This window comes from Glandiceps talaboti, chromosome 4, assembly GCF_964340395.1.
Source record: "Glandiceps talaboti chromosome 4, keGlaTala1.1, whole genome shotgun sequence".
In the NCBI taxonomy this organism is placed as follows: domain Eukaryota; kingdom Metazoa; phylum Hemichordata; class Enteropneusta; family Spengelidae; genus Glandiceps; species Glandiceps talaboti.
Genome location: NC_135552.1, coordinates 27916566 through 27944564, shown reverse-complemented (window position 1 = coordinate 27944564; position 27999 = coordinate 27916566). Strand labels below are relative to the sequence as shown.

The window sequence follows — 27999 nt, the reverse complement described above, 5'->3', positions numbered from 1 at the left end:
TTGTTGATAATGTCAACCACACAAGTTTAAGTTCACGTTCATGTTTTTATTGTCTTGGTGGAATAATTGTTTGTGGTTTGGTACATGAATATAATTATTTATGGTAGCTTTGACGGTAATAAACCTAGACCAAACCTCAGACCACACTCACCTCTTCCACTTCTTCGTTAATTATAGTTCTCGCAACGTGTGTTGTGAGATCTAAATGACGAGTCAGAAATCCCTATTTACCAAACATTCTTCAATGCTTAATAGTACAACAAAAGTAGCATTATCGGCTTGAAATGTGGAGGAAAATATTTCCATTAAGTTCGATCAATATGTTCACCATTTGAAGTTAACTGTTTACGCTACAATGTGGATTAGTGGTTCCCATTGGATGGGTTTTCTGAATAGGATTCTATTGAGAATGCTAATCTATTGACAATGTGTTCAGAAACCGACAACACAGGGATACTTGTGTATTGTAATTAGGGGTAAACAGCTGAAATAGACATGTACTAATACTGTAGCGTACATCACCTAATGTGTCCATGACTTCCCTGTACAGTCACTTGTACTGCTGTAGTGTAAGCTAAGAATCGACCCATGGATTTCTTAGTACAAAGTAATTGTGCAATTAGCTATATCAGAATATTTACAAAACGTGGTCCTTTGTATCCAAGAAGAAAAAATGGGACCATGTGATGTTTCATCAATATTCTAGAATAACTATTATTCGGACTAGGACATCCATAGGTTGGCTTTTAGATGAAAGATCTGACATGTCACGAACCTTTCCGACATGTCACGAACCTTTCCGACTTGCTAAAATCATTCTTTATTTCAAAATAGATGTATATGTCACATGTTTGTGATGTATACGTCACATGTTTGCGATGTATACGTTTGCGTATCAGCACTACGATCTAGGAGTACTTGTCATTTATATGCAATTTGTCTTACTTTCTAGAACATTCCTTGAAACAGGTCGAGAACTCCTCTCACCTACTTTACTATACTTCTAATATCCTAATTGCCTGTTTTAATATTTAATGGCGTACTTTGAAAGGACAATTAGCGATTTACAAACGCATTTAATGGTTGTCTGTGTGTCTAACTAGTCAAGTTTTTCACATCGTGTCTGTATATAGGAAATTGACAAGTGGAAATTAGAAAGCAGTCCGTAATGTGTAACACGACATGAACTTACGAATATAAATTGCATTTTGTATTGAAACAAATTAACACATACACATGTGAGATATCAATACGTTGTAAGTTTAATGAAATTATAATGTGATTGTCTTTTTAAGCTTATCATTCCAGGTTTTATATCCAGTAAACAGTTTCTAGTTTTCAAACCACGTCTTCAAAATCTGATCATACGTGTTTTTTTTTTAAAAGATAAATTTTACAAGTGGTAGTTGTGACGGTGTCACATGGTCACAGATGCAACACACCATGTGTACAGTCAGCGTAAAACTGTTATGTTTACAATGGAAGCCAGTTTAGTTGAAACAAATCGTCGTCGCCCTCGACTAACATCACTAACATTGTTACATTATATTGTCTGACGTCACAAAAATGAATTGAAATTGTTACATTTTAATCCATTGACATACTTGAAAATTTGTTTGTTGATGCTTGGGCTACAATCTGTAATGGGATCAAGGGTATGAGGAGAACATTTTTTGGGGTTAAATGGTTAAACTTTCTGTAGCAGCCCCCTCCCAATCATTCTCAAAACTTTAAAGGCTTCCAAAATTATATATATATATATATGTGTGTGTGTGTGTGTGTGTGTGTGTGTGTGTGTGTGTGTGTGTGTGTGTGTGTGTGTGTGTGTGACATTTTAAAAGCCATAGCTTTCACCTGCCTCATGTCTCAAAAAAATATACATTATCGTTGCTAATCTCAACCTGCAATAATTTTTTTTCAAATGTACTCAGGAATTGACTGCTCCTGACGTTTAATTTTATTCAAATGATCTCCTCAGCCCTCCCTCTCAGTGAATTCTGCCAATTTCCTAAGATAACAGTAGCTCGCCCAAAGAAAGTGTTGCAATGTTGGTAATATGTATATAGCATGCTGGATGATTACAAGAAGTCGTGTAAGATGTTTGCCGAACTGGACAGTAAAATGTAGCAATGTTAGAAAGACAGTAAAATGTAGCAATGTTAGAAAGACAGTAAAATGTAGCAATGTTAGAAAGACAGTAAAATGTAGTAATGTTAGAAAGACAGTAAAATGTAGTAATGTTAGAAAGACAGTAAAATGTAGCAATGTTAGAAAGACAGTAAAATGTAGCAATGTTAAAAAGACAGTAAAATGTAGCAATGTTTGAAAGACAGTAAAATGTAGCAATGTTAGAAAGACAGTAAAATGTAGCAATGTTAGAAAGACAGTAAAATGTAGCAATGTTAGAAAGACAGTAAAATGTAGCAATGTTAGAAAGACAGTAAAATGTAGCAATGTTAGAAAGACAGTAAAATGTAGCAATGTTAGAAAGACAGTAAAATGTAGCAATGTTAGAAAGACAGTAAAATGTAGCAATGTTAGAAAGACAGTAAAATGTAGCAATGTTAGTCAGATATTTGTCAAGCCAGATGACGTTTTGTTTGAGGTCAACTGTCTTCCGTTGAACTATTTGATGGATAAACAATGCGTACAAAACTGCCATTCTCATCGGTCGATTTACCAAAATGGACTGACATGTCTAGGGCACTACACAAGTCAGGGATGTACGATTTGGTTGATCGATATGTTACTTGTTTCCACGTGACTAAAACACGGCAGATGTCAATTCGTTTAAGTTCATGGACACCGACCCAGGCGTATGGATGAATTCTGGGAAACAATGATAAACAGCTGTTCGGCATATGGCAATTTGATATCGATCAGTTACTATAAAATAACAGAACATTGTAACAGGACAGCCTCGCACAGGCAAATTTAACTAACCACACGGAAAGTATTCTACTTGTGGTTGGTGTTCTTCGGCATCATTTCCGAATTTATTCCAAGGTAACAGATGTTTCTTTATTCCAGGCATTTCTTATCAGTTTCAAAAATCAATCATCTGTGTGCAAATCAACCATAAAATTGTATACTAATTCGTTTCGACGATTGGCGTGGTCGTAAATAGGACAACGAAATGTACACAGTAAAACATTATATGGTATCAAGGTATCATGGAATGTACAGTAATGAGAAGTAAATGCACGTATGCTTAGATAGTATTTCTTGAAACAGAGTAGATACAATACCTAGTCTTACTTGCTTTGTAATCACAATATTATTAAGAGGCTATCATCAAATGTATTTCATCTCTAAAGTGTCGGAATGTACACGATGTAATAATTTTGATGGATACATGCTTCGACGTCATGTATAAAAACATTCTATGCGCTACAAGTTCGAATACTAGTAAGTCTATCTCCGTCAACTAACATAGCAAGTCAAACAATGATTGCATGTACAGATGTATACATTTCAGTATGCTTCACTTCAACGGTATAATGTCTTCCGTCGTGAATATCATTTTACCGACTCATGCGGAACAACCTACATTGAAATGAATGTAAACACCACTTATATTAATATCTCTCCTTACATATATATTTAATACATTTGTGTGTCATATTATATCTACTAGTGAAGTGGTACAATGTTTTTGCAGTGTATTTTAAGTAAAGACCCACAAGTTTGGCGATTGAAATGTTTGTTGCCATGGTGATCTCTGGTCGTACTGTTGCCTAATGTGTGCAGTGTATCATATTTTAAATGATATTGGTTGCTTTTGGGTACCGCATATTTGGTTTCCTATGTGAAAATATTTCACAATGAATGTACTAGCATGTGCATTACAAATACAGATCGATAGACTGTTAGTGTAACACTCTCAAATTGTCATTTAAATTCAAAATCAAAATATTTCTGACGTTCAGTGGTAAACATTTATAACACATGATGTTTTATTTTTAATTTAAATTTATTTACTTAAGTAAATATTATCCAATTCAATAAAAATATGCAATTAGTATACTATTTCAAATGTACGATTAATAGTAAATCAATATGATATAGTAAGTGACGTACACACTCGGAAGAATCAATAATTCATAATTTCCTGTGATATATTTCACATCCAATAATTCGCGTTTTCCTGTCTATTAAAATATACTGATAATGCGATTGAAATATATTAATATTACGATTTATCATAAAGTATTCTTAGGCCCATAATGTGAAACTGACGATATAATTTTCATGTTCGATCTGTCCTTATTGTCGTAGCCTTTAGACCTATATAACACTAAGTCTAAAGTAGAACGCCTACACCTCTATGATTCGCTTGGGAAAAACATATGACCATATGTGAAAAGTACAAGTTAGACTACAAAGTATTGAAAGCGACAATGGTTGATTCATTAGGCCGGTAAAATGGTGTTGTATTACCATGTCGACGTGAATGACCTTTCCTTATGTTTCTAAGGTTGATAGTGTTTTTACGAACCAATCTAATTACCGTGACGGATAAAATTTGCATAAATCAATCAGCTGACAACTGGTGTAGGTCGGAGTACACAAATTTCCATTGGCCGTGACAAATTCTCTTATCATCTCCGCTGCTAGGTGTTTCATCTCCGTTGTATCATGGCCTCCAAGCACAGTATATTTGAGTCAACGCGATGATGGAAATGCTGAGATCATCGGATTGAAAATTGCCGACTGAACGAAATTTACATCTAGTATCATTGGTCCTTTTCGTGACGTCATCATTGAACACAAGCTCCATAAAGTCGGGTGATTTTTATTTTATTTGATGACTTCGCATGCGTGGTAGACTCTGTTAACAAAACACCGCACACGTTTGGATTATTTTGGAACTAGTGAAACAAGGACACAAGTTGACGAGCTATATCGTTATCCAACGGGCAATTTAGCATGTACATCTTATCTTAGTTGAGATCCGACTGTTGGCTGTCTCGCTTTAGCATTGCACGGAACAAATAGACAGACATATGAAAAGGTGAGAGAACAATCGCATGTATATGTTATTCTTTTTACGTCATCAATTAGTAACAAAGTTGTTATTTTTATTTCAAAAGGCAGTCAAGGTTAGTCAATAGTACAAAGTGTCAGCTTTAAATGCAGCACGTTACTTTCACTTGTATGTTGTGTGTTTAGTGCAAACATATCATTGAGTGCACACCGGGTGTGAGTTGTTATATTGCACACAGACAATCATAAAATAAAATGTATCACTACCCTGTAATGTAGGCCTTTATCGACCTTCATACAGATAACTTGCAAAACGCACACATATTCAGGAAATTGATGAGTTGTTCCATTGACGTCTAAGGACTAACGTATGGATTATGGATTTCTTTCCACTACAGTGTTATCTTTCAAAAAAACACCCACCACATGTGTTTCGAATTATCTCCGATTGTGTAAACTTAGCATAAAGTAGATGGCTAACAAATCAGATTTGTATTTTAGTATTATGACCACTTTTACACCTGAAATACTAACAATTGGTGTGGAAATTTTATCCTCGTTAACGTTTTACTGCTGTTTCGCTAGCCTTTCAAGATCTTTACAGATGTAACATACATCGACGTGCCTTCTCTCTTGTGGATACGGGTCTATTTAGGTTTGATATGAATTATCATAATTCAAATATTTGAAAAATATGACAGCAACAATCAGTGTAATATTTGATAAAATTGATCAGAAAAACCTGTGCAAATATTTTGTATTAAATTTGTAGTTTATATCGACTTTTATCGGTAAAATTCGGCAATGCAAATTAACATAAGTGAAGTTCGACACTTTTATGTCATATCGTAGTCATAATGTCGATACCCGTGTCCAAGTGATAGTAAAACTGAAGTACTGTATTCTTATATGAGACTGACTTCAGAAGTGTACTCCTTGAATGACAACAAATCAAGAAGCATTCTATATTCACTGAGCTGCATAGGAGTTGTAGAATTCATAATCGTTATTGGCGTTGGTATGTAATTGATTATCATGTAAATATGTCATTACCTTCCCCGGGTTACCATCCCTTCCCCGTTGTCTCTTTCTTGTCGGTAATGTGGTGAAATTCCTCGTTTCACTTAATTTGTTTGAGGTGACTAAAACAGCAAATAATATTGATTTAACCAGTTGTTTTTAACTTGTCTTGGTTGATTCACTGTAAAAGATTCATCGTGGTAGAAACTTTATTTTAGTGAGTTGAATTATGCCATGTGTACGTTTCTGAAATGTGTGACACAATTCAATACCTCCCAGAGGATTTACACACCATTTATTGCTTGAAATAGTATCAACTTGTATTCGACATTAACCACTTGAAGATAAGAACTTTCCAAAGTGCATGTACATTTCATGTATATTTCATAGGTTGTCGCTCTACAATGACACATTCAATAAAATGTACCGCACTTTACCTCTGATCATTTTATAGTACACGTGGCGGGTTAAAAGTCGGTTTAGACATGAGATCTAGATCCCTGAAGACAAAAACACAACCAACGTATTTTTGTATTGGAAATACGATATGATATTTATCGTCGATTTTAAAATCAATATTACCGCGAATGTCTATTACAGAACTGAAATATGCAGATTGCTTGAATATTGATTTTGACTTTTTTTCCTGCTGGAAGCGTCAACATAGATTTCACCTATTTTATTACTAAGCCGCATGTGATTAATTTAGGTTTACCATAGAGACGGTCACCAAGGTGACATAGAAATCCCACATGACCATAATATACTGTTAAATGTGTCTTCAATTATTTGAGGCATGAAAATCTAAATTAGTAAAATATCAGTGTCACTTTTCATTTTCTGTTTCGTCTCCCTAAATACTATCAATAATCGAAGTAGAGCCATTGCGCATGAGCAATGCAGTCAATTGCTATTGAAATCTTATATCATATAGATGACGGCGTTAAATACATAGACGTCTTACTTTCGCTTTGCCAAAATTGATGAGTTTGTAATATGTCAAATAAACCAAGCTGCCCTAAATAAAACGACACTAATATACACACACCTAGATTATTATTTCACTTGACAGCAAAATTCAAAAGTTGCTGGATGAATGATAGCCATCTTCACATAAAAATGAAACTTGGCCTCTGGCTCTAAAATGTATCTTCTAAAAATGGACATGGTTTAGAACTTGGATAACGTCGCCCTATTGACATTCATTAATCCGTGATTCAGACGAATGTAGTTCTGTAGTACTATGATGTATTGGCGTAATGAAATATATAGTAGTTGGTAGCAATATGAAGTATTGGCTTAACGAAATAAGCTGACAGTGTTGCAGGTCGTACAGATGTCCCTATAATCTTGTTTTGTCATGAAGTGCTGTGGTGTCGTCATCTTGACGGAGAGTACATGTATCCTGAAGACTTTAATAGCAAGGCTATTAACCAATAATGAACTCAAGTATTATTGGATCGTTCAGTTATTTCACCCTGTCTCTATGCTATGCTATGCTATGCTATGCTATGCTAGACTGTCTCTATATTGAAGGGTTAGATGAAATGTTTCTTAATGTAGTACCGACTAGAACTAAACACAAACGATCGCTATAGCAGGGTTAGATGAAATGTATCTTGACATTTATTTCCATAATTAAGTAAAGCGTCAGTAACCTTGATTGGTTGCAAATATATCCCGAGGCTCTTGATAAATGTAAACACAATCACAGATTGACCTTTCTTCTGTTATGTTGTATGCACAAGTAAACTTATTGACTTTGAACAGAAAATATGGTTTATATACACTGGTTGCTCTACGTCACTACAACCCAACCCCATGTTTACGTCGCTGGTTCTGTGGTACTCACAATGTGAATCAAAACGTACCAAATCGCTATCATTTTTTCTAATATTTCATAAATTATGCTCGAGGAGGTATAATTATATTATTCCCAATATTTCCCTCAGTCAGCTAGAAAATACTCATGACCTAAGGATTTTGTCACTACTCATCTAGCGACTCGTAGTGACGAGGCCACTTATGCTAATAATATTTTCCTTAGCTGGATAAAGTAAAATATTAGAGAATAATACCTACATTCATGCATGCACGCACGCACGCACGCCCGCACACCCGCAGGCACACACACGCACGCACGCACTCACTCACGCACGCACGCACACCCTCCCCACACATACATACATACATACATACATACATACATACATACATACATACATACATACATACATACATACATACATACATACATACATACATACACACATAGTACATACATATGTATACATACATGAAAATGTAAGGCCAGACCAAATAACTTCATATTCAATATATTACTAGAATATACGAATTCACCAAGCGTGCTACACATCAGTCTATGCATAAAGGCTGATATATGTGTAAAGTTGGTCACGTACATTGACCGATAGGAAAGTGGAATAGGTTCCGCACTCATACAACACTAGCAAGTATTAATACGTGTCCATGCATTTTAATGTGGACTTGAAATGTCATCGGCGCTTAATTTGGTACAACATTTGGATTCGACTGGGAAATACATCAATTATAATATTACTTTCAACTACCTATAGAAAAAATTACTATGTGGACGACATATTGAGGACACATGAACATCGTAAGGTAAAAATGAAACGAATACAGCTAGATTTTGATAGTAAAAGTAATGTGTTATCGATATCAGTGTAAATTGGCACACATCAGGTATAACTCCTTCACTGGGTGGGTTTTGTTCTTTGTTGTATAGTGGGGAGGGAGGGGAATATAGTATTAAATCACTCACATACTTTTAATTGATCCCCTTAAATACGACCACTTTCATCTTAAATACAAGTACAAATTAAAAGTACACTTGAAAATGGTTGACTCTTTTATGACAGACAGCAAGGCACAAACATAACACAAATACACACTAATGCACACGCATACATATATACACATGCACACTCACAGACAGACAGACAGACAGACAGACAGACAGACAGACAGACAGACAGACAGACAGACAGACAGACAGACAGAGACATGCACGCACTCGCGCAAACACACACACACACACACACACACACACACACACACACACACACACTCACTCACTCACTCACTCACTCACTCACTCACTCACTCACTCACTCACCACCACCACCACCACCACCACCACCACCCCCACTCCCATCCCCATCCCCACTCCCGCACACACGATTCAGGTCAGAAAATCGCCTTCAACTTTAGATTTCACCGTGTTTCTCCTTTCTTACACAACACCTTTCCTAATTTGTCCATTTCAAGTTAATGACAGACCCGTCGTGTCATCTTAAACCTCTGAACACGGCTCCTCTGTTATAGCAGTCTCGTTGTAATGAGGATTTAATTGGATGTTGAAATCGGCAAAGGGAGGCTATAGCCTCACCTCGTCTCTCAAGCCGCCTGGGACAAGACGCGCGGTGAAAAACGTGTAAATCTCAACTTAATACGAAGGTGTTGATTGGTGTGAGCGACAGATAAGAGGCGGAGTAAATCCACCTAGTCATATATTTTGTCAGCCAAAGTACTTTAACGTACTCTTTTGAGTTCAGATGAAATTATATATGCAAAGCATATCATGTTATACTTCACTCACCAGCATGATAGCGAATTCCTGTCATACGCCATTTGGCTATTACATTGACTTGAGATACAAGATTTCCTCTTCTGGACAACGAACATGTATTCGTGTACAGGTAATTCTCCTTTACAATACCTAAGTTTATTAACCTAACAAAGATATTTCGTAGAATACTACTCGTTGGGGCCTTCCGATGAGTGGTGAAATAATCAATGCATTCTGTATTTTGTATTTTTTGAAACTTATGGGCAGGTTTCACAGTCATTGTGACCATCATGCAGACCAATGATATAAACAAATCTATGTACTGTATAAACTCATCACGGGTATTCATTTGTCAGTTTTCTACTTCATGATTATATCCACTGGTGTAAACTCATTTGTTGATTTATAATTGAACGTTGTTTCATGATCTCAGACACGTGTGTTGGTATACTAAGCAAGGACATCTTCGTTCATAAGAATGTACTTGTACGATCATGAGAGTGAATAGCTTAGCCAACATGGTATCACATGACAGTCACATGACGGTCAAACTGTGTAACATACCATGTATATTTATAGAATTGATCGCAAACCATTCACCAGCTTGCTAAGAAAGATATATTTTTAGCCATGGACTTATATTAATGTAATTGTAATAATCCAATTAAAGGCAAACGATGTGATTTGATCGCCACTGATCTACTAGAATACAATATCTTGACACACCACCTGGGAACACCTCCTATAGTTTTAGTTAAAATCCAACAAAGAATAGTCTGTCGTTCATTTTTAGTTATTGAAATTCGTACATAATATAGTATACGCTTAAAATCTGATCCTGTCGGTCTAAAACGAGAACATTTGAAGGGTTGATCGAATCGTGTCTTTGTGTTCGTCTCGTTAAATAGTTGCACACCGTCAGAATGTCATGGTTCACCGACCTGAACAGCATGTTTTGAATATAATACATGTAATCATGGTATTCCATACAATCAGTTGGGGCAATTCAATCATACCGTTCTCAGCGTATATCCCAGTGTGTGTCGATCCGTAAGGCCGGATTGATTGTACACCAAGGCGAGAGACGATGGCCCAAAGACAATTTCCTCAGCTGGAGATTGAACTGCATGTCTAGAATGTAACGTTGTGTTCGAATTTACAGTCATATTACTAATAGCCTTGGTGATATTTGAGCGACAGAGAGAGATATAAGTGCGTAGGTGAAACATGTAGGAGAGGGATACATTTTAGAGATAGACATTTTAAGTGGATGAGAGCGAGAGAGCGAGAGAAAGAGCAAGAGAAAGAGAGAGACAAAGAGAGAGAGAGAGCGTGAGAGAGAGAGTGAGAGAGAAAGAGCGAGAGAAAGAGAGAGAGAGGAGAGAGAGAAAGAGAGAAAGAGAGAGGGAAGAAAGAGCGAGAGAGATGGGATGATAGATACTAGATAGATAGATAGATAGATAGATAGATAGATAGATAGATAGATAGATAGATAGATAGATAGATAGATAGATAGGAGAGAGGAGGGATAAAAAAGGAGAGGCGCAGAGAAGGGCGTAGAGGGAGAGAAAGAGTGAAAAAGGAATGAGGAGTTAGCGTGAAGGGACGAAGCATGAAGAGAGGGAGGGATGATAAGGGAATACCTTTCTTTCCCAAGATCATTTTAATAGAAGAGAGCCTACAACTAACCTACGAATGGCCCACGACTTTGACGCCCAGGTAGAATAAAAAGGATCATTTTTTCAAGTTGCGAGTTTTGTCAAAGAGTAGCTGTACCAGCAATGATCGAGATAGAAATTGAAATGTAATACATTTTGACGTCTTTCTTTAGTTTTTCAGCATGTACTTAGCAAGTGTAACATAGCTAGACTCAAGTTAGCAAACGTTCATATATGCTTTCCTCCAGTTGAATTGTCAAATTCAAGCACTTTCGAAAATCCAGAGTAATACACAGTGGACATAGTATACTAGTATATTTTTTGACCAAATCTAATTGTGTTCTGACTGAATCTAATTTACCTTGTTAAATATTTCTGTCTTTTCTAATTATGCTAAATCGAGGGGATTGTGTTCTCAATATACCCACGATTGTGTCTTGGTGTGGTATATGAACTATAAACATACACGTACATGTAAAGATACCGAATATTGTAATACCTTCAAAGTTGTCAACATGCATATCTATAAAACAGACGACAATGAACGGTAATATTTGATTCTTCAGACGAAAAATGTTCAAATTTGTTCCATCTTGCTATTTTAGTAGTAATGTATTTCTAATATATATCCCAAGCTTATGTACACTCGTATGATTATAGTTTAGAATACTCTTTTGGACCCATTTATATTCTTAGTCAACACCAAACATTTCAGACCAAAATTATTAGAATAGAAACAATTCTTTTTATCTCATTGCAGATGAGATTTGTCAAAGGACGTTTTTGTATATTTTATGAATTACTAGTAACTACAAATGTAAGTTAGACAGTTACTAAGCTAAAAGATATTTGCGTTAAAAAAATTAGTGGACTCGAGTAAAATGGTAAAATGTATACACATAGTCTTATATTATAAAGAGTTCGAAGACAACACCTCAACTTACTAACCACATAGCCATCACAATTCGAATTAGAACGTGAATTGATCGATAACATGGAGTGTGGCGTGTGTGTCACATTAGGATTATGGCGACTTCTGTGATCTCCAAGATAATAAAAATGTTGAAAATCAATTGACTGATTCTCCGATTGTCGGAATTCAGTATTTGATTCCCAATGACGAACAGTTTCACCTTTGACCTCTGTGACTTAATTCGATAGAAATCTCTACTTTCAATGTTTGGTAATCATGATACATCATTGCCAAGGCAACATGACTTTCATCACAATTATACCTTTAGTTTTTAGTACAGTATTACAACCGATCAAATCTGAAAGATGTCATTAGAGAGTTCTGAGGAATTGTACGGGAGGATTCGTGTTTTTTTCCCAACTCGTTATCATGCATTATTCGTCACGATGACGGTCGGTGGCTTTTATATTAAAATTGACTGTTATATGCAATAATTGACGTGACGTGGCATTCATGAAACAGACCTAGACTCGTTTTCGGAATACGAATGATACATTACATACAATCCCCTTGTCTTTACGTTATATTTCACCATTTTAACGATAAACCACGTGACTGTGTGGTAAAGCTTTTAACAGACTTTATAGATTGCTTGAGACTCTAAGTTTGATCGCTGCTATAAATAGTTTAAAATAGCACACGTGTCTTTGTGATACCAACCGTTCCTAACACATGACGTATGTGGCTGTGTTGTATTCAAACACTTGACGTGTGTGGCTGTGTTGTATTCAAACACATGACGTATGTGGCTGTGTTGTATTCAAACACATGGCGTATATGTGACTGTGTTGTATTCAAACACATGACGTATGTGACTGTGTTGTATTCAAAGACATGACGTGTGTGGCTGTGTTGTATTCAAACACATGACGTATGTGGCTGTGTTGTATTCAAACACATGGCGTATGTGACTGTGTTGTATTCAAACACATGACGTATGTGACTGTGTTGTATTCAAAGACATGACGTATGTGACTGTGTTGTATTCAAACACATGACGTATGTGACTGTGTTGTATTCAAAGACATGACGTATGTGGCTGTGTTGTATTCAAACACATGTGGTATGTGACTGTGTTGTATTCAAATACATGACGTATGTGGCTGTGTTGTATTCAAATACATGACGTATGTGGCTGTGTTGTATTCAAACACATGACGTATGTGGCTGTGTTGTGTTGTGTTCAAGGACATGACGTATGTGACTGTGTTGTATTCAAACACATGACGTATGTGACTGTGTTGTATTCAAAGACATGACGTATGTGGCTGTGTTGTATTCAAACACATGACGTATGTGACTGTGTTGTATTCAAACACATGACGTATGTGGCTGTGTTGTATTCAAAGACATGACGTGTATGGCTGTGTTGTATTCAAACACACGACGTATGTGACTGTGTTGTATTCAAACACATGACGTATGTGACTGTGTTGTATTCAAACACATGACGTATGTGACTGTGTTGTATTCAAATACATGACGTATGTGACTGTGTTGTATTCAAACACATGACGTATGTGACTGTGTTGTATTCAAACACACGACGTATGTGGCTGTGTTGTATTCAAAGACATGACGTATGTGGCTGTGTTGTATTCAAAGACATGACGTATGTGGCTGTGTTGTATTCAAAGACATGACGTATGTGGCTGTGTTGTATTCAAATACATGACGTATGTGACTGTGTTGTATTCAAATACATGACGTATGTGACTGTTGTATTCAAACACATGACGTATGTGACTGTGTTGTATTCAAACACATGACGTATGTGGCTGTGTTGTATTCAAAGACATGACGTATGTGGCTGTGTTGTATTCAAGATTGAATTGTTTCCCGGGACTACTTCTGAGTGTTTACAGACACTCTCATCATAGGTAGACGCACTGTCTGAAATATAACCAGACATACCTGAACATAATGACTTTTGGTTTCCGGCGCTAAGAAAGCGATTTTTATCATACAATTTTCTGGTGCTTTAATAGCATTAAATTTCACCATTTTGATTGTGTATGACAGAACTGTATGTCAAATACTCTTCCCATAACATCCATTAGAAAAGAAGTGTCAACTGTGAACAACGTTCAGGTTTTGACGTTTCCCATTGACAGCTACTAAAAATGAAATCCCATGTGATACTAGAAAGTCGTGTTTTAATTCCATCTTTGCAAAGTAAGCAATATAAATTCGTCCTTATCTATAAGAAGAGTGACTAATGCATCGCTTGGATGGCACTTTTAGACCAAGGCGATAACGACTACATGTTTTAAATCTCCTGCGAATACAAAGTCTGCTTGTAAGTGGTCAAAATAGCGCTGTAGACACATGCATTGGGTAATGTGCCATGACCCGTGGTTTTACCTGAACGAGAAAGATACTGACGTCATCAACTAGAAATCTACCTCTAGTTCAAATTCAGACAGCTTTGTCAATTTCAGTCTACGAGATCTCGCGAGAGATCTAGATATGTATTCTTAAAAAACGGAGGTTGCATCTGATATGACAACTATTGTAAATATGGTATTTTAACATTAAAATCACGTAATTATGCTTTCACTTCGTACTATTTCGTAGTCTGAATTGGAAAATTTAAGAATTATTTTTAAAATCAGAAAAGAGAAATTAAACGACAAATGACTGATTTCAGAACCCCCCCCCCTCGTGAACAAAATGTAACGAGTGTGCTGAATTCCAAACACGTCGCATATTATTGAATTACTATGACAACAGCAACAAACACAAGAAGATGAAATGAAAACATTGAAAAGTAACGCCATCTGTATAGTCGCAATTCTACTTTTCTGAAACATAACACCAATATATAAACTTATTGTATCAAATTTTAATACGGTGTCTTTTGGTAGTTTATGATGTTTAGATATTCGGGGCGGTTGTCATGGCAACTGATTATATCAGAAGGTGGGTGGTTTGCTATGTGAATAATTAATATCCTCTTCTTAGAGTTATTTCCCAGCCAATTCTCCGAAGTAATTAGTTGCTGATCCTTGGATCAGTACTAGTATAAACTGCACTGCCTTCATTACCGAGCATTACAATATATCAAGCCTTTAATCGATCGATCTTTTGGCGATTCTGAAGAGGAAATGAACACACGAGTAATTTGCTGATAATTAGTGTTCTGATAACAGTCATCATTAGTTATAGTAGAATAATATTTCTCTTTAGATCTGAAACGTTCATGTAATTGTATTTTAAAAGATAAAACTCAGATGTTATGTACCATTTTACAAACCATTAATATGATGACATTGTGGGGTTTTACCTTGTCATAAATTGCTCAGATACTTATACAGTAATTGGCAATGCAGACTGTCAGTATATACAATACTAGTCACAATATTTGCCCGGAGTATTTTGTTGGAAATATAATAGATGGTAGATAACAACTCGTGGCTTGCGATCTTCTGATTAATCACGCGGTATTCTCCTGACTGTTGCTACTGTTGTGTATTACAGTCTGTGTATCAAGGTCAAATTTAGTCTGTCAGAAGGTTTGCTATATCACAAAACCACACCTCTCCTTCCCTGCAGCGTCTTTACTAGTCGTGTTCCAAGTCAAGGCCTAATCCTGCCCATCCGATTTTTGCCGAACAAAGCCGACAGTGCGTCTGGACACAAGTACGTGGGGACATCACCCTAGCCATTTTCTGGACCCATTTTTTTTGCAGAGCCAACTTTGATTCATTTCTTGGCAATGTTTCTTTATGATATATCGAGACATTAATTGAGCAGACATGAGGCGACTGAGGAGGTTTTACCCTAACATGACCTGAACGAACTGATAGTTTAACACTTGGTACTTAGTAGAGTTGAAGTGGACACCAAATACCAATTTTAATGGATGCCAACTACAGTTACTGTACTAAACTCATGGACTAAACTGAATTGGAATGGTTACCAAATACAATTTTGATGGAGACGGCAGTTTACATGGACACAGGAGTACTAAACTAAATTGAAATGGGCACCAAATATAATTGAAATGAACACAGTATAAACACGTGATAAAGCGTGTTACCTTTAAAGCTGGATATTTTAGTGTAACCTTACTTTATTTATAGCCACTGATGTAATGTGAGAAACTTAAGTGTTATCCTCAAAGTTTACTGATAATCTATTTTTCTCTCGTTTCTGTCATTTTATCTTTTGTAGAGTACCAGGAGGGGGTTTTCATCATGTCGAACCATCACGAGGACGGCAGTGAATGTATCAATTCATCAAGGTTCGAAAACAAATGTGGACTTTCAGAAGACCTGAGATTTTTGGCCAGCATGCCGGAATTATGTGATGTCACTTTTCTTGTTGGCGTAAACAAAGAACCCGTATGTGCCGTTAAAGCTATACTTGCTGCAAGAAGCAGGTGGGAATACAATTGAATGAAATATCACTTAAGACTTCATATTTCATATTCACTATATTAGTCTATATAACATGCACGATTTATTTATTTTCTTAAAAGAGTTTTTGTTCATAACTACTCAATAGCCTTTGACTATAATAACCTGACCATACCTACTATTGAAGGTTGTTTCTTGGTGTCAAATTCTAAGCAAAGATTCACAGACTGTCACAACAGGCGGCAGTTTAATTGAATGTGTAGTGTAGGCCTATGTGGTACAAAACATTTTGAAGTTACACTGTCAAATCTGAGATACTACCAAACCAGAGCGACTATAGAGTTTCCGGTGTTTTTTCTGTCCCGCACAACGTTTTTTGTTACGAATTACACAAACATAATTATATTATGGCACTGATATCAGCATTGACATGACATGTTACATTTGACCTTACTGTGTAGACAAATAAACATTGTTGTGTTTGAATCTTCCTTCCTTCATCCAACAGTAATGTTAATGTGTGTTCACAGTCAGATCAAATGTGTCATTTTGTATGATTGCGCTTTGTATTTTGTTTTGTGTTATTTGTAACCCCCCCCCCAAAAAAAAAAAAAAAAAACCTTGACTAAGATTTATCTAATTGAACAATTACATGGAATCTCATCTAGTACTGTATATTCACTTTCAGTAGTGGTAGGTTTTTGTGTATGTACTTTGTGTACGATACATAAATGACTGACAATTTCGGGGTACAACCAAAAATTACGTCATCGAATCGTGAATTGGGTAATACTACTGATATCCTGTTGGTTACATATACATAAATTCAATAAAAGAAGTACTTTTTCATAAGAATCTCAAAACTAGTATAAAGCAATGAATGTCTAGAACACTTGGAACTATTGATGTGCATTAAAAACATTATCACGTGTTTACTGCCATATCTTTTTAAACGTTTTATCTTTCAGGATTTCCTAATATTAAATGGAGTATGCTTAAAAGATTGTGTGTTTTTTTAACGTTTTTTAGAGTCTTCCATAAAATGCTTTGCATGCCACCGTCTTCAACGCCAAAGAAGAGACCCAGTGCAGCTGATCTTAAACTGAGCATGCGTACCGTGTTTACCAAACGGAGCGATTCTTTGCCTAATTTACATTTGACCTCAAATAACAATCCACGGACGATAGTGGTAAAAGAGTTTGATTCTGATGTATTTCGACAGTTGATAGAGTATATTCACACAGGATGTGTGACACTGCAGGCTAGAACATTGGTAGGTAAGTCACTGCAGGCTAGAACATTGGTAGGTAAGTCACTGCAGGCTAGAACGTTGGTAGGTAAGTCACTGCAGGCTAGAACGTTGGTAGGTAAGTCACTGCAGGCTAGAACGTTGGTAGGTAAGTCTAGTCACACACTACTATGTACAATGTGCCTCCAGCAACTTTGGAACTACCCTGGATGGTAAGGGGAGATTCCATACATAAAACATGAAAATGATAATGTAAGCATAACTTTACCGAATTACTAACAATTTTGAAATGATTAAAAATGACGGTTTCTCTCTCAAACTATTGAACTGCAGACAATATTACATGCCCCAAGGGCATCCATTGGAATTAGTTGCAGCAGGTGGCTGTCGTCTGTTCAATATAATTAGGCGGGAATTCTCGGGTTGTGTTCTGCTCGACATAATTAGGCGGGAATTCTCGTTAAATTTCGTATCTTAAACAATCTCCCAGGCAATTAACGTAACATGTCATGTCGCCACAATAAAAGTAAATAAAAAACCTTAATATATGATGACGGAAACTAGAAACATCGAAATTTGCTGGGTTTCAAAATACACTTAGTCATGTTAGTAGGAATACCATGTTCTCTGGTTTGCATGTGATTCTGTCATGTTTGAGAATTGATGGTATCACACATTTAGAGAAAGCACTACTCGAAGAAATGTGTGATGTTTTAGATTTTAAAATTACAGTCGGCACACTGATTAATGACTACTTTTAATACGCCTACGGCGAGATAATATACTGGCTTGTAAATTACATCATTAAGACGCGAACAGTCCTCAAACAGCTTCTAGAATGACAGCCGATTAGATCTATTAGATCTTAGACTCTAGTCAACGAAACATAAATTTTGTACACCATCAGCATGCATGTCGTCCTATAAATCTAGATTATGAGAAAAACAGAATGGAGGTAACAATTCATACATGCTGATTACATCATGTCGCGATCCGCATCAGAGAGACTGGGGCGAAGATATAGGTTGAACTATTTCTATAAATGTGACCTTAACCTGAGCTCTATCGATTTCTGGACAGCTTATACATACACTGATTGTTTATTTATTTACAAGATATATACAATTCTTAATATGAGAAAGTTGTGTCACAACAGGTGTTCGCGCTTTTATACTTACGTACGGTACACGCCCTCAAAACTTACCGATACCTGTTTGACGAAGCGTTATCGATTTCTTGAGACTTCCGTTCGTTAATTGGTGTTTGTTTCTCATGGATTGTGACGAACAATCGCCGTAAATATAGTCAATATATTAACAATGCAACGTCGTGAAACAGTGAGATGAGAAAACAGGATGAACTTACAAGTAATTTGTGACGATTGGAAAAGAGTCAATGTTGATTAAGTCTGGAAGACGATGAAACGAACGTACCTATTTATAAAACATATACAGGAACAAACAACAAAATAAACCAAAGTGAGGTAAGAATATTGATAAAACGAAAATAAAAAACAAAAATGTATGCTTCAAATGTTAGTTGTCAGAAAATTTAACGGCTAAATTATTCTATATTAGTTTTAACAAAATCTTTTCTGTTTTCAATTGCCTCAATAAGGTATTGTTTGACAAGTTTATCTATTTGTTTACTTATAGACTCATTGTAGTGTTTCGTATTATCTCCTATAAAGGGAAAGAACTTCTTTTATCTCCGTTTCCGTCTTTGGGGGAAAACAATGTCCTTCGTTTCGAAAACTCATGAATATTTGGCGAGATAGCTGTCCCGAATGACATCATTGAAACGAGAAAGGTCTTGAAAAAATCACTTTGGAGTCAGGTAGATTTTGATCTATTTTTTTTTAGTGTAGGCTCCCCTGACAAATCTATTCCAGGCCTTCTGACCATAATTCTTGTATATGCCCAAAGACTCTTAATACATTTCCCTCGCCTCGGTACTAATTCAAATAATTTAATATATATTACAATAATTATATTGTAAGATGTCATTTCGCTCATATAATAACAACTTCCTTTTTGTGAAATGACGGATTTAAATTTCAAAAAGAAATTGTGCGAACTTAGCAACTTTTTACGATATACGATACGGCATAGCTTCAACCACTCAATTCTTGTTTTTTTCGCGATTCACAGATGAATGTGTCGTGATTCCGCCTGATAATGAGATTCCATTTCTCTATAATAAGCACTTCCTAAGTTTCATATATAACAAACCAAAAATACAGAATTTATTACATCTAAGAAATCAATTAGGAAGAAACCAATCATTGTGTACATGTATCCACATTGAAGAAGAGTGTCGGTAGGTAGGTCAGAGGTCAAACAAGTCATACTCCTGATTCGTATGCCTGACAAAGGCAAATTTTCTCTCACGATATATTCTGAGACATCGTCACTATCGTGTATCACCAGATTTTTGCGGTTATTATTTTTTCTTAAAGTATATTGTAATATTTATATCTTCACTTCCAAGATGGTGGAGGTTTCATGTATTGATTTCCCCATTGAATACAGGATATCCTTAGGTCTCTAGTTTCTTTTGATGACGTGTCGCAGGCAACACTAAATACATTCTACTTTAGGGGAATGACAGTGTAGGAAATAAAAACAAAACATTCTTGCGATAAGTTAGTTTGGCAATGTTATATTCACCCTTTCAGGTACGTCATTACGATCTGTAAAGGAATACAAACTTGGAACATTCTCAGTTGTATTTGCATAAAGTAGCCACGGCCACAAGAGCGAAGTGTTATCACCTGGGAGTCACCTTTTGACCTCACATTAGTTCTACTTGAGTATTCATATACAACTGCTGACATCAGACCATGGACAAACAGAATCTGTTACAAACAGGGAAAGTAAACAACTGAATTGGATTAATAACACTTTGCACAGCATGTACAGGAACTTGTATTACATTCCATCATTTGATAAGAACAGTTTTATGACCACTTTACAAATTTCCAGTTCCCCTGGCATTTCATGTTAACATAAAGAGGCCATAAAACTGGTCTTATTAAACCATGGTGTGTAATACAACTTACAAGTCTCTGCTGTTCCAACATGTTGAGGCAAGTGTTATAACAGGTTTCGTTTGTCCATGCTCTAGTGTCTGCAGTAGTACGTCACCTCTCGCGTCAAATTCGTCTGAGAGTCGCTTGATTTGTGTAGATCTGCAGCATAACGTCAGTTGTATGCATTGGTTCAGGCCGATCGTAAGATTTCTTGCGTCAACAACGCCACATCTTGCTTTGAATAACCATCAAGTAGAATCAATGTTCGCTCAAGCTCAGACGAGGAAAGACACTTTTCCTTGGTTCTGGCTCAAGGGGAATTATAGGTGACAACTCACGTCAATGTTCACCGCTGCTTGGTTGAAAATAACGGCGAAACTCAGCAAAATACATCTCCAACGCGGAAGATTTATTGCCTACGGAATACTTTTTTTAACACGATGTTGTTCACCTGATATATAAGCGATAACCTTATATCCGCATGAAAAATACTCGATTCTTTTCTTGACATCGTAAACGTGACAAATACTATGAATAAACAATCTACTCTATGTATCTTTCGCGAAATTTCGATGAATATGAAATTATTTTGATGAATTCACCATCGTGTCAAGTTTGACATTTCCGGGTAAAATTATACAATTATGGCGTTTATAACCTTCTCAAGCTGTTAGTTTGATATACATTTAGATTGTAGTTATTTTATTATTGTAATCAAAATAAAATATAGTTTGGTTTATAGTCTCTGGTGAATTTCAATCTATTTGATCACTGTCTCTAAATGATCAATGTGGGCACAATTAAATACTTCATAAGTTGGTTTTGCCATTCCGATTGTATATAATGTCTCCTGTGCGCAAACTGATTCTTCATCATCATCATCATCATCATCATCATCATCATCATCATCATCATCATCATCATCATCATCATCATCATCACCATCATCATCATCTTCATCATCATCTTCATCGTCATCGTCATCGTCGACACCACCACCACCACCACCACCACCACCTCCACCACCACCACCACCACCACCAATAATAACAACAACAACAACAACAACAACATCAACAACATAATCATCACAGCACGACATCCTCACCACGGTAGTCATCGTCATCGTCATCGTCGACACCAACACCACCAACAACAACAACAACAACAACAACAACAACAACAACAACAATATCAACAACACAATCATCACATCACGACATCCTCACCATGGTAGTCATAGTCATCATCGTCATTTCTTCTTTTAAATCTAAATTTACGTTTAGTTGTCTATATTCAAATATAACTAGAATAACAATTACAAGTGTCACAACAATAAGGAAGATTATATTAAATCACAGAATTTTTAGATAACCAGACGAATGAGGTTGCCGATGGACGTCCGACAGTTGCCGATGGACGTCCGACAGTTGCCGATGGACGTCCGACAGTTGCCGATGGACGTCCGACAGTAAAACGTATTCGATACACACTATTATATAGAAAACACACTAGTATAGTTGTTTTGTCCGACAGCGTTCATTCAACTTTTACCTGTTTTTTCCTCGATTTTTTTCTTCAGATTTGGTTTATTTTATTTTACAGTTTCTTTTAGAAATCTTCCTTTTGTCGCACACATATCTGTCTTCAATCGGTACCCTAGTTAGACTCGATGGGAATCGCTTTGGATGCCCTTGTACTTATGATATACCGCTTAGCTGGCTTCAATCGTAGACCGACAAACAACAAAAATAATCATGACTACTCCAAAGCTGACCTCCGTTCTCTTCCTCAACCATGCCTCATGTTGTGCCATGACACACGTACGGTATAAATATTTTATTGTCACGTCTATCGGCACCCGTTTACTCCCTATCTAATTGCTTGCCGAACAAGACTGCTCATTGTGTTCATCCAGGGACTACAACCTTAGCCTCCTGAAGGAAGCAGTATTTCTCTATCGTTAAATATTGAAACCCTGTCCGCAAACGGTTTCCATAACAACCTGTGTTTGCGCCTACGGTGACGAAATTGCGCGAAGCTCTCAGAATGTTAATAATAAAAAGCAAGGGTATTAGACGGTATCACACCCGATTAACTAGCCTGGTCGGCCGACGGCCATCTTTAAATATTTCATATTTATCGGGTTTTTTTCTTAGAATATTCGGCAAGAACTTTGCCAGGAGTCAGTATCAGGAATGATCAAAGGCTTTACGGCAACTTGCCGTGTTTGCCAAACAGAAGTAATGAAATGTTGTGCATAATTATCAAATGACCTTCTTTATATATACTATGATATTGCCTCGGGCTAGCACTCTTTACCAAAATGTTGATGATGCCAAAGCCGAAAGCGAGGGCATCATCAAAACTTTGGCAAAGCGTGCCAACCCTTGGGCAGACACTAAACTGTGATATTTCCCTCGCTGGCATGTGTTATTATTTAATATGATAAGAGCTAACATGAAATGAAATGATAATATTGCTATACGATAAATCACAGTTACTGCATTGTTTATGGCCATACTTATATATAATTACCAAAACTCAAATAAAAATTTCTAAAATTATTACAATGTAAATATTTTACCTTGTGAGGAAAGAAATTATCCGACTCTATTTTATGTAATCACATAATGGTCTTTTATATTGTTTTATTGCTGTATTATAAAAATGTCACATTTTCAACTCGTTTCTTTAATGATCTTAAATAGCAGGGCACGTAATGCCGTTTATCGATATATTACATGATATTATTTGAATTAGTAAGAATTGAAACATTGAAATAGTAAGTACGTTACCTGAATATCTGCTGTATTTCCACTTCCGGTTAACTTTCCCTCAGCTGATACCTCTACCTGTTGCTCAGCAACATCTATTATGAATGACAAATGCAAATGTCCACGACTGTAGTGGAATATGATGTTTTCACTTTAAGGCGAGACCCATTACAAACTACCATGAATGAAGGTGTACCTAGTACCTTTAAAGTTCTCTTCAATTCCTAGTAGTATTGGACACTTTCCAGCCAAAATTGAAACCTCTCAGAATGAATGTAGGCCTAAATCATCACTTTCCTTCTAGGTGTATGTATACCTTTAGAGTTCTCGACACTTTTCCGCCAAAACCTCGACCTTTCACCAAATGAATGGCTGTATTATTTTTTTTAAATAATAAAAATAGGCATTTTCCCGCCAAAACTGAGTGCACATTTTTAGACAGACTACAACTTTTTAGCACATCTCCAGTTTATCTAAGCCGGAATGTGCAGAAATAAATATCATTGATACATTGATTTCAAGAACTTTTTATAAAAACTTGCTGAGCAATCACGTACAGACACAAAAATTGTCAACAGAACCATCATTTGTCTGGGTTTAAATGAATTGCTTGTGTGTAATCCCTATGTTGTTGATAAGATTGCAATGGCTTGGGAAAGTATATATCAAAGATTTGAAGAGATACGTGTTTTCTCTAATCCATGTATTTTGTTGGAGTTTTAATGGGGTGTTCACTTTTACGACATGACCGTACCTAGCACTGATTGTCTACCAAACGGCTGTTGTGACAAAAATATCTAGGAAACGTTTTTGCTAAGCAACTACATGTACATTTGAAAGTTATTGGCATGCGAGGTTCACTGCTACTGATCAGACACGTACCGTTGTACGGAGACATCACACGATTAATTAAACAAACAGATTTCGAAATGTAAGGATTATCTAGACTGTCATATGTTTTTTCTGTAGGATTAATGAATGCTGCGGATTTCTATGGATTAGAAGATTTAAGGAGAGCTTGCGTTGGATTCATGCATTGCTGTATTAATATAGATAACGTGTGTTCGCTACTGAGCTCAGCTGAAAGGTATATTCAGTATAAGGCAACTAAATCACTTGTACAGAGGGTAAGTATTGAAAGCCAACAATCTCATCAAAGGAATGGATTTGTTGAAATGTATCCAATTTATCAACTACATACAAAGTCAGTGACAGGGAGGCCCATAGGGAGGAGGCTGTTACGTCATCAGTCTGTCTAGTATGTCTGTGTTACTGTGCGACTTTGCACACGTATCTCTGATAGCAAACCTTGCACAATTTGAGACAAAAAATTATGATATGTGCATAGTTTAAATACCTCATTTTTTAAGATCTATTACATCTCATTCAATCGTTATATATATTTGTCATAGCCCAAGGGCTTGGCTATCTGACTTCATAATGTCGTTTGCCAAAACGTTATCTGTCGAGCCAACTCGCCAAGTCCCTGGGTCATGTTTGTCCAGATATTCGATAGTCTGTTCAGGAACAAAATGACCGCATGTCTGATCACGGTGTTTTAAAATCACTCATTTGACCTTCATTTTCATCTTCAAGGTCAAATATCAGACTTCGAACTTTTAAACTTTCAGTCATTGTAAAAAGCTATGAAAGTGTGGCCTAGTGTGTTTCTCTGTTTGGTTCACTACTTTATAATGTTTAATTTGGTCTTCAACACCAAATGTCCAACGTCATTTTCTCAGCTCTAGATACCCCTAACATACCCCAAGCATCCTGACATCTCAATTATACATAAGTCATTGACAGCTTGTATTGGTGTTTTAGTCTGGTGGAGATACAATTTCAAAGTGGGTTTGTCATCTAAAGAAAATCTTCTTTTTTGTCAGATGTGTTTGTCGTAGTTGTTGATAATCGAGTTAAATCAATTCTCTTTTACGTTTACCGTGAATGGATTAATGTTACGTGGCATTTGAACAAGAACGGCATTGATGGCTGATGGAGATGTTGGTGACGGTGGTAGGGGTGATGGGGGGGGGGTTACCAATAATATCTTGTGTACATGTTGTAACCACAATCACCTGCTGACCGCTATCACATACATATACCAGTGAAGACTTTAATATAATTTTTTAGGACTAATAAGAAAATTCAGTTATTGTTTGACCTATTTTATTTTTACAAGATTAAAAACATATCTTGACCACGTTTCCTTATTGTTTGTTCTTTCAACAGGTTCTCGAATTTGTGGACGAAAATGGCGACGAGGTTTTGAACCTGCCGGCATTCGCCACTCTACCCGAACACATAGTTCGACTAGTAATATCACGTGACGAACTCCGTGCCGAAGAACTTTCAAAATTCCGGGCAGCTGTAGCATGGGCTACGAGACACTGTAAGAAAAATCCACACTTTGTACTGAGGCAAGCCCTGGTACCTTTTATAGAATTAATCTCATTCCAATACATTCCCGCACTTGCGTTGATGAAAGAAGTTCGGTCTTGTGGAGCTGTTCCTGATCAAAAAATTATGACAGCCCTGGCATATCAAGCGGACCCTTCGAGTATCGACCCCAAGATTTTCTCGTCACCAGCTCGGCTAAGCTCTGCCTTCGGGAATGTGTATCTTCGAGACCGAATAGCTTCGAATGAATCGGATCTTGCCAGTAATACGTGTAGTTTGGAGACGCTTAGTTCGATGGGATCCGATCAAACGGACGGCAGTCGAACTAGTACAGAAAGTGTAACGGATGGAATGATCAAATGATATTATCGAGATAAATGCTTTATACAATATCTCTCAGTGTATCTCAACATTTCTCCGGATTTGCCATCAGGAAGTTCTAATAAAAACGTATATGAGCAAATTGGATGTAATTTGTACATGCCCCTTTCTCTTGTCTTTTGCAATCAAGGACTTTGAAGTAATGGTTTGATCAGATAACCTGTACATTACTATTCGTAGCATGATGGGGATCGTCGTCAACACAGATGGAAATAATACATGAAGGTTTATCACGAGGACATGACGTATTCAGAATACATGACGTGCATCACAACTTGTGATGACGTCATCAACCTTGACATTGAACGGTAAATAAACATGTGTATCGATCTGTTATGGTGGCAATTTCTAAAATTGGATGCCTATGTCATCTTCGTTTGCTTGTTGCAAATATATGCATGGCATATCCACTCATTCGAAAGATGAAATTTCATGTATAAACAAAATACTTGAATCTTCTCTGTACAAGAACAATCCAACGAATCTTGTAATGATAAAAGCTGTTCATAAATAAATCATGATTGTGATTTTCATTCGCGTCTCCGTTCTTAATCCATAATTATCAATAATAAATAAGAGGAAAGAACACACGTAATGCATATTAATAACACAAGTTTACGTTAATACTGAGTTTGTAAAACGAGTTTCAAACTGTAACGCCAAACTTCAAAAAAATCAAAATGGCGATTTTTCTGCAAGAGCAAATGAAAGATTGCTTTCATTATCCATGGCGCCCAACATTTCTCATTTTTACATCTATCAACGCATCTTCATTTATCGTTTTGTATTTGTTGAAATTTCAGACAGTTTATTATGCCGATGGTCTGATATGCATTACTTCAGCAATACGACAAATGCCTCACCTAGAAAAGGTTATTGTGAATGTCTCGAGAGAGAGAAATGGCGCCCCTTTTTGCCGACAGTGTTTTCCCACCAAAAGAGAAATGGCACTTTTCAAAATTTCAAATATGTTGTGCCCCTTAGCCTAGCACTAATATCTCGGGTTACTGTGCAGCTAAATTACATACGGGTCCTAGGTTTATCCATTCACTTGCATTTATGATAAAACAAGTGGGCGTTGTGTGTGTTTGAATTACAAAGCAAGAAAAGAAACGTCGAGCATTACGGGTGACGTAAAGTCGAGAAGATGTCTTCAGATAAAAAAAAAACATCAATCATTAAACTGCGTACAAGATCATATCTATAAGACAAATGGAATTATCATTGGCCAATTTCCTTAATAGTAAAATGTGAGTGGCTATCTAGAAGAGAAATTAAATGGCCGTGACGTCAAGAGATTTTTTATCAAACGACAACAACTCTAATCCTGTGAAAGCATGGCAACGACTTTGTTTAATCTCTAAGTGACTGGGTTACTTTCCTCTAGCGATGTAAATCTATATTCTTTCTTTTTTAGTGAAGAATTTGATATCGATTAACATGTCTTTCGATGAGTAGTTCCCTAACCGTTCAGTTGACACCTTTTCTGCTCTTTGTGTTGGGGAGGGGTGGATAAAGTAGAAAAAAGGGATTTAGGTAAGGAAGTTGGA

At 36.5% G+C, this 27999-nt stretch overlaps 1 protein-coding gene across 2 annotated transcripts; it reads left to right on the top strand.

Moving 5' to 3' along the window:
- The first annotated feature begins 2944 nt into the window (after positions 1 to 2944).
- LOC144434042 (serine-enriched protein-like) lies at positions 2945 to 27999 on the top strand. Of its 2 annotated transcripts, none has more exons than XM_078122488.1 (5): positions 2945 to 3006; positions 16427 to 16634; positions 17641 to 17888; positions 24638 to 24795; positions 25901 to 27999. In XM_078122488.1, the coding sequence occupies exons 2-5, from the start codon at positions 16450 to 16452 to the stop codon at positions 26429 to 26431; spliced, it is 1122 nt and encodes a 373-aa protein (XP_077978614.1). In that variant the 5' UTR covers positions 2945 to 3006; positions 16427 to 16449; the 3' UTR covers positions 26432 to 27999. The 2 variants fall into 2 exon arrangements, with proteins under 2 accessions (XP_077978614.1, XP_077978613.1); XM_078122487.1 differs by lacking the exon at positions 2945 to 3006 and adding an exon at positions 4836 to 5014.

Bases quoted from the DNA above. Each gene is read 5' to 3' on its own strand.
- LOC144434042 (XM_078122488.1), top strand. From the start codon at position 16,450: ATGTCGAACCATCACGAGGACGGCAGTGAATGTATCAATTCATCAAGG. The intron at 16,635-17,640 runs GTGGGAATACAA...AACGTTTTTTAG, and splicing joins ATACTTGCTGCAAGAAGCAG to AGTCTTCCATAAAATGCTTT. The intron at 24,796-25,900 runs GTAAGTATTGAA...TTCTTTCAACAG, and splicing joins CTAAATCACTTGTACAGAGG to GTTCTCGAATTTGTGGACGA.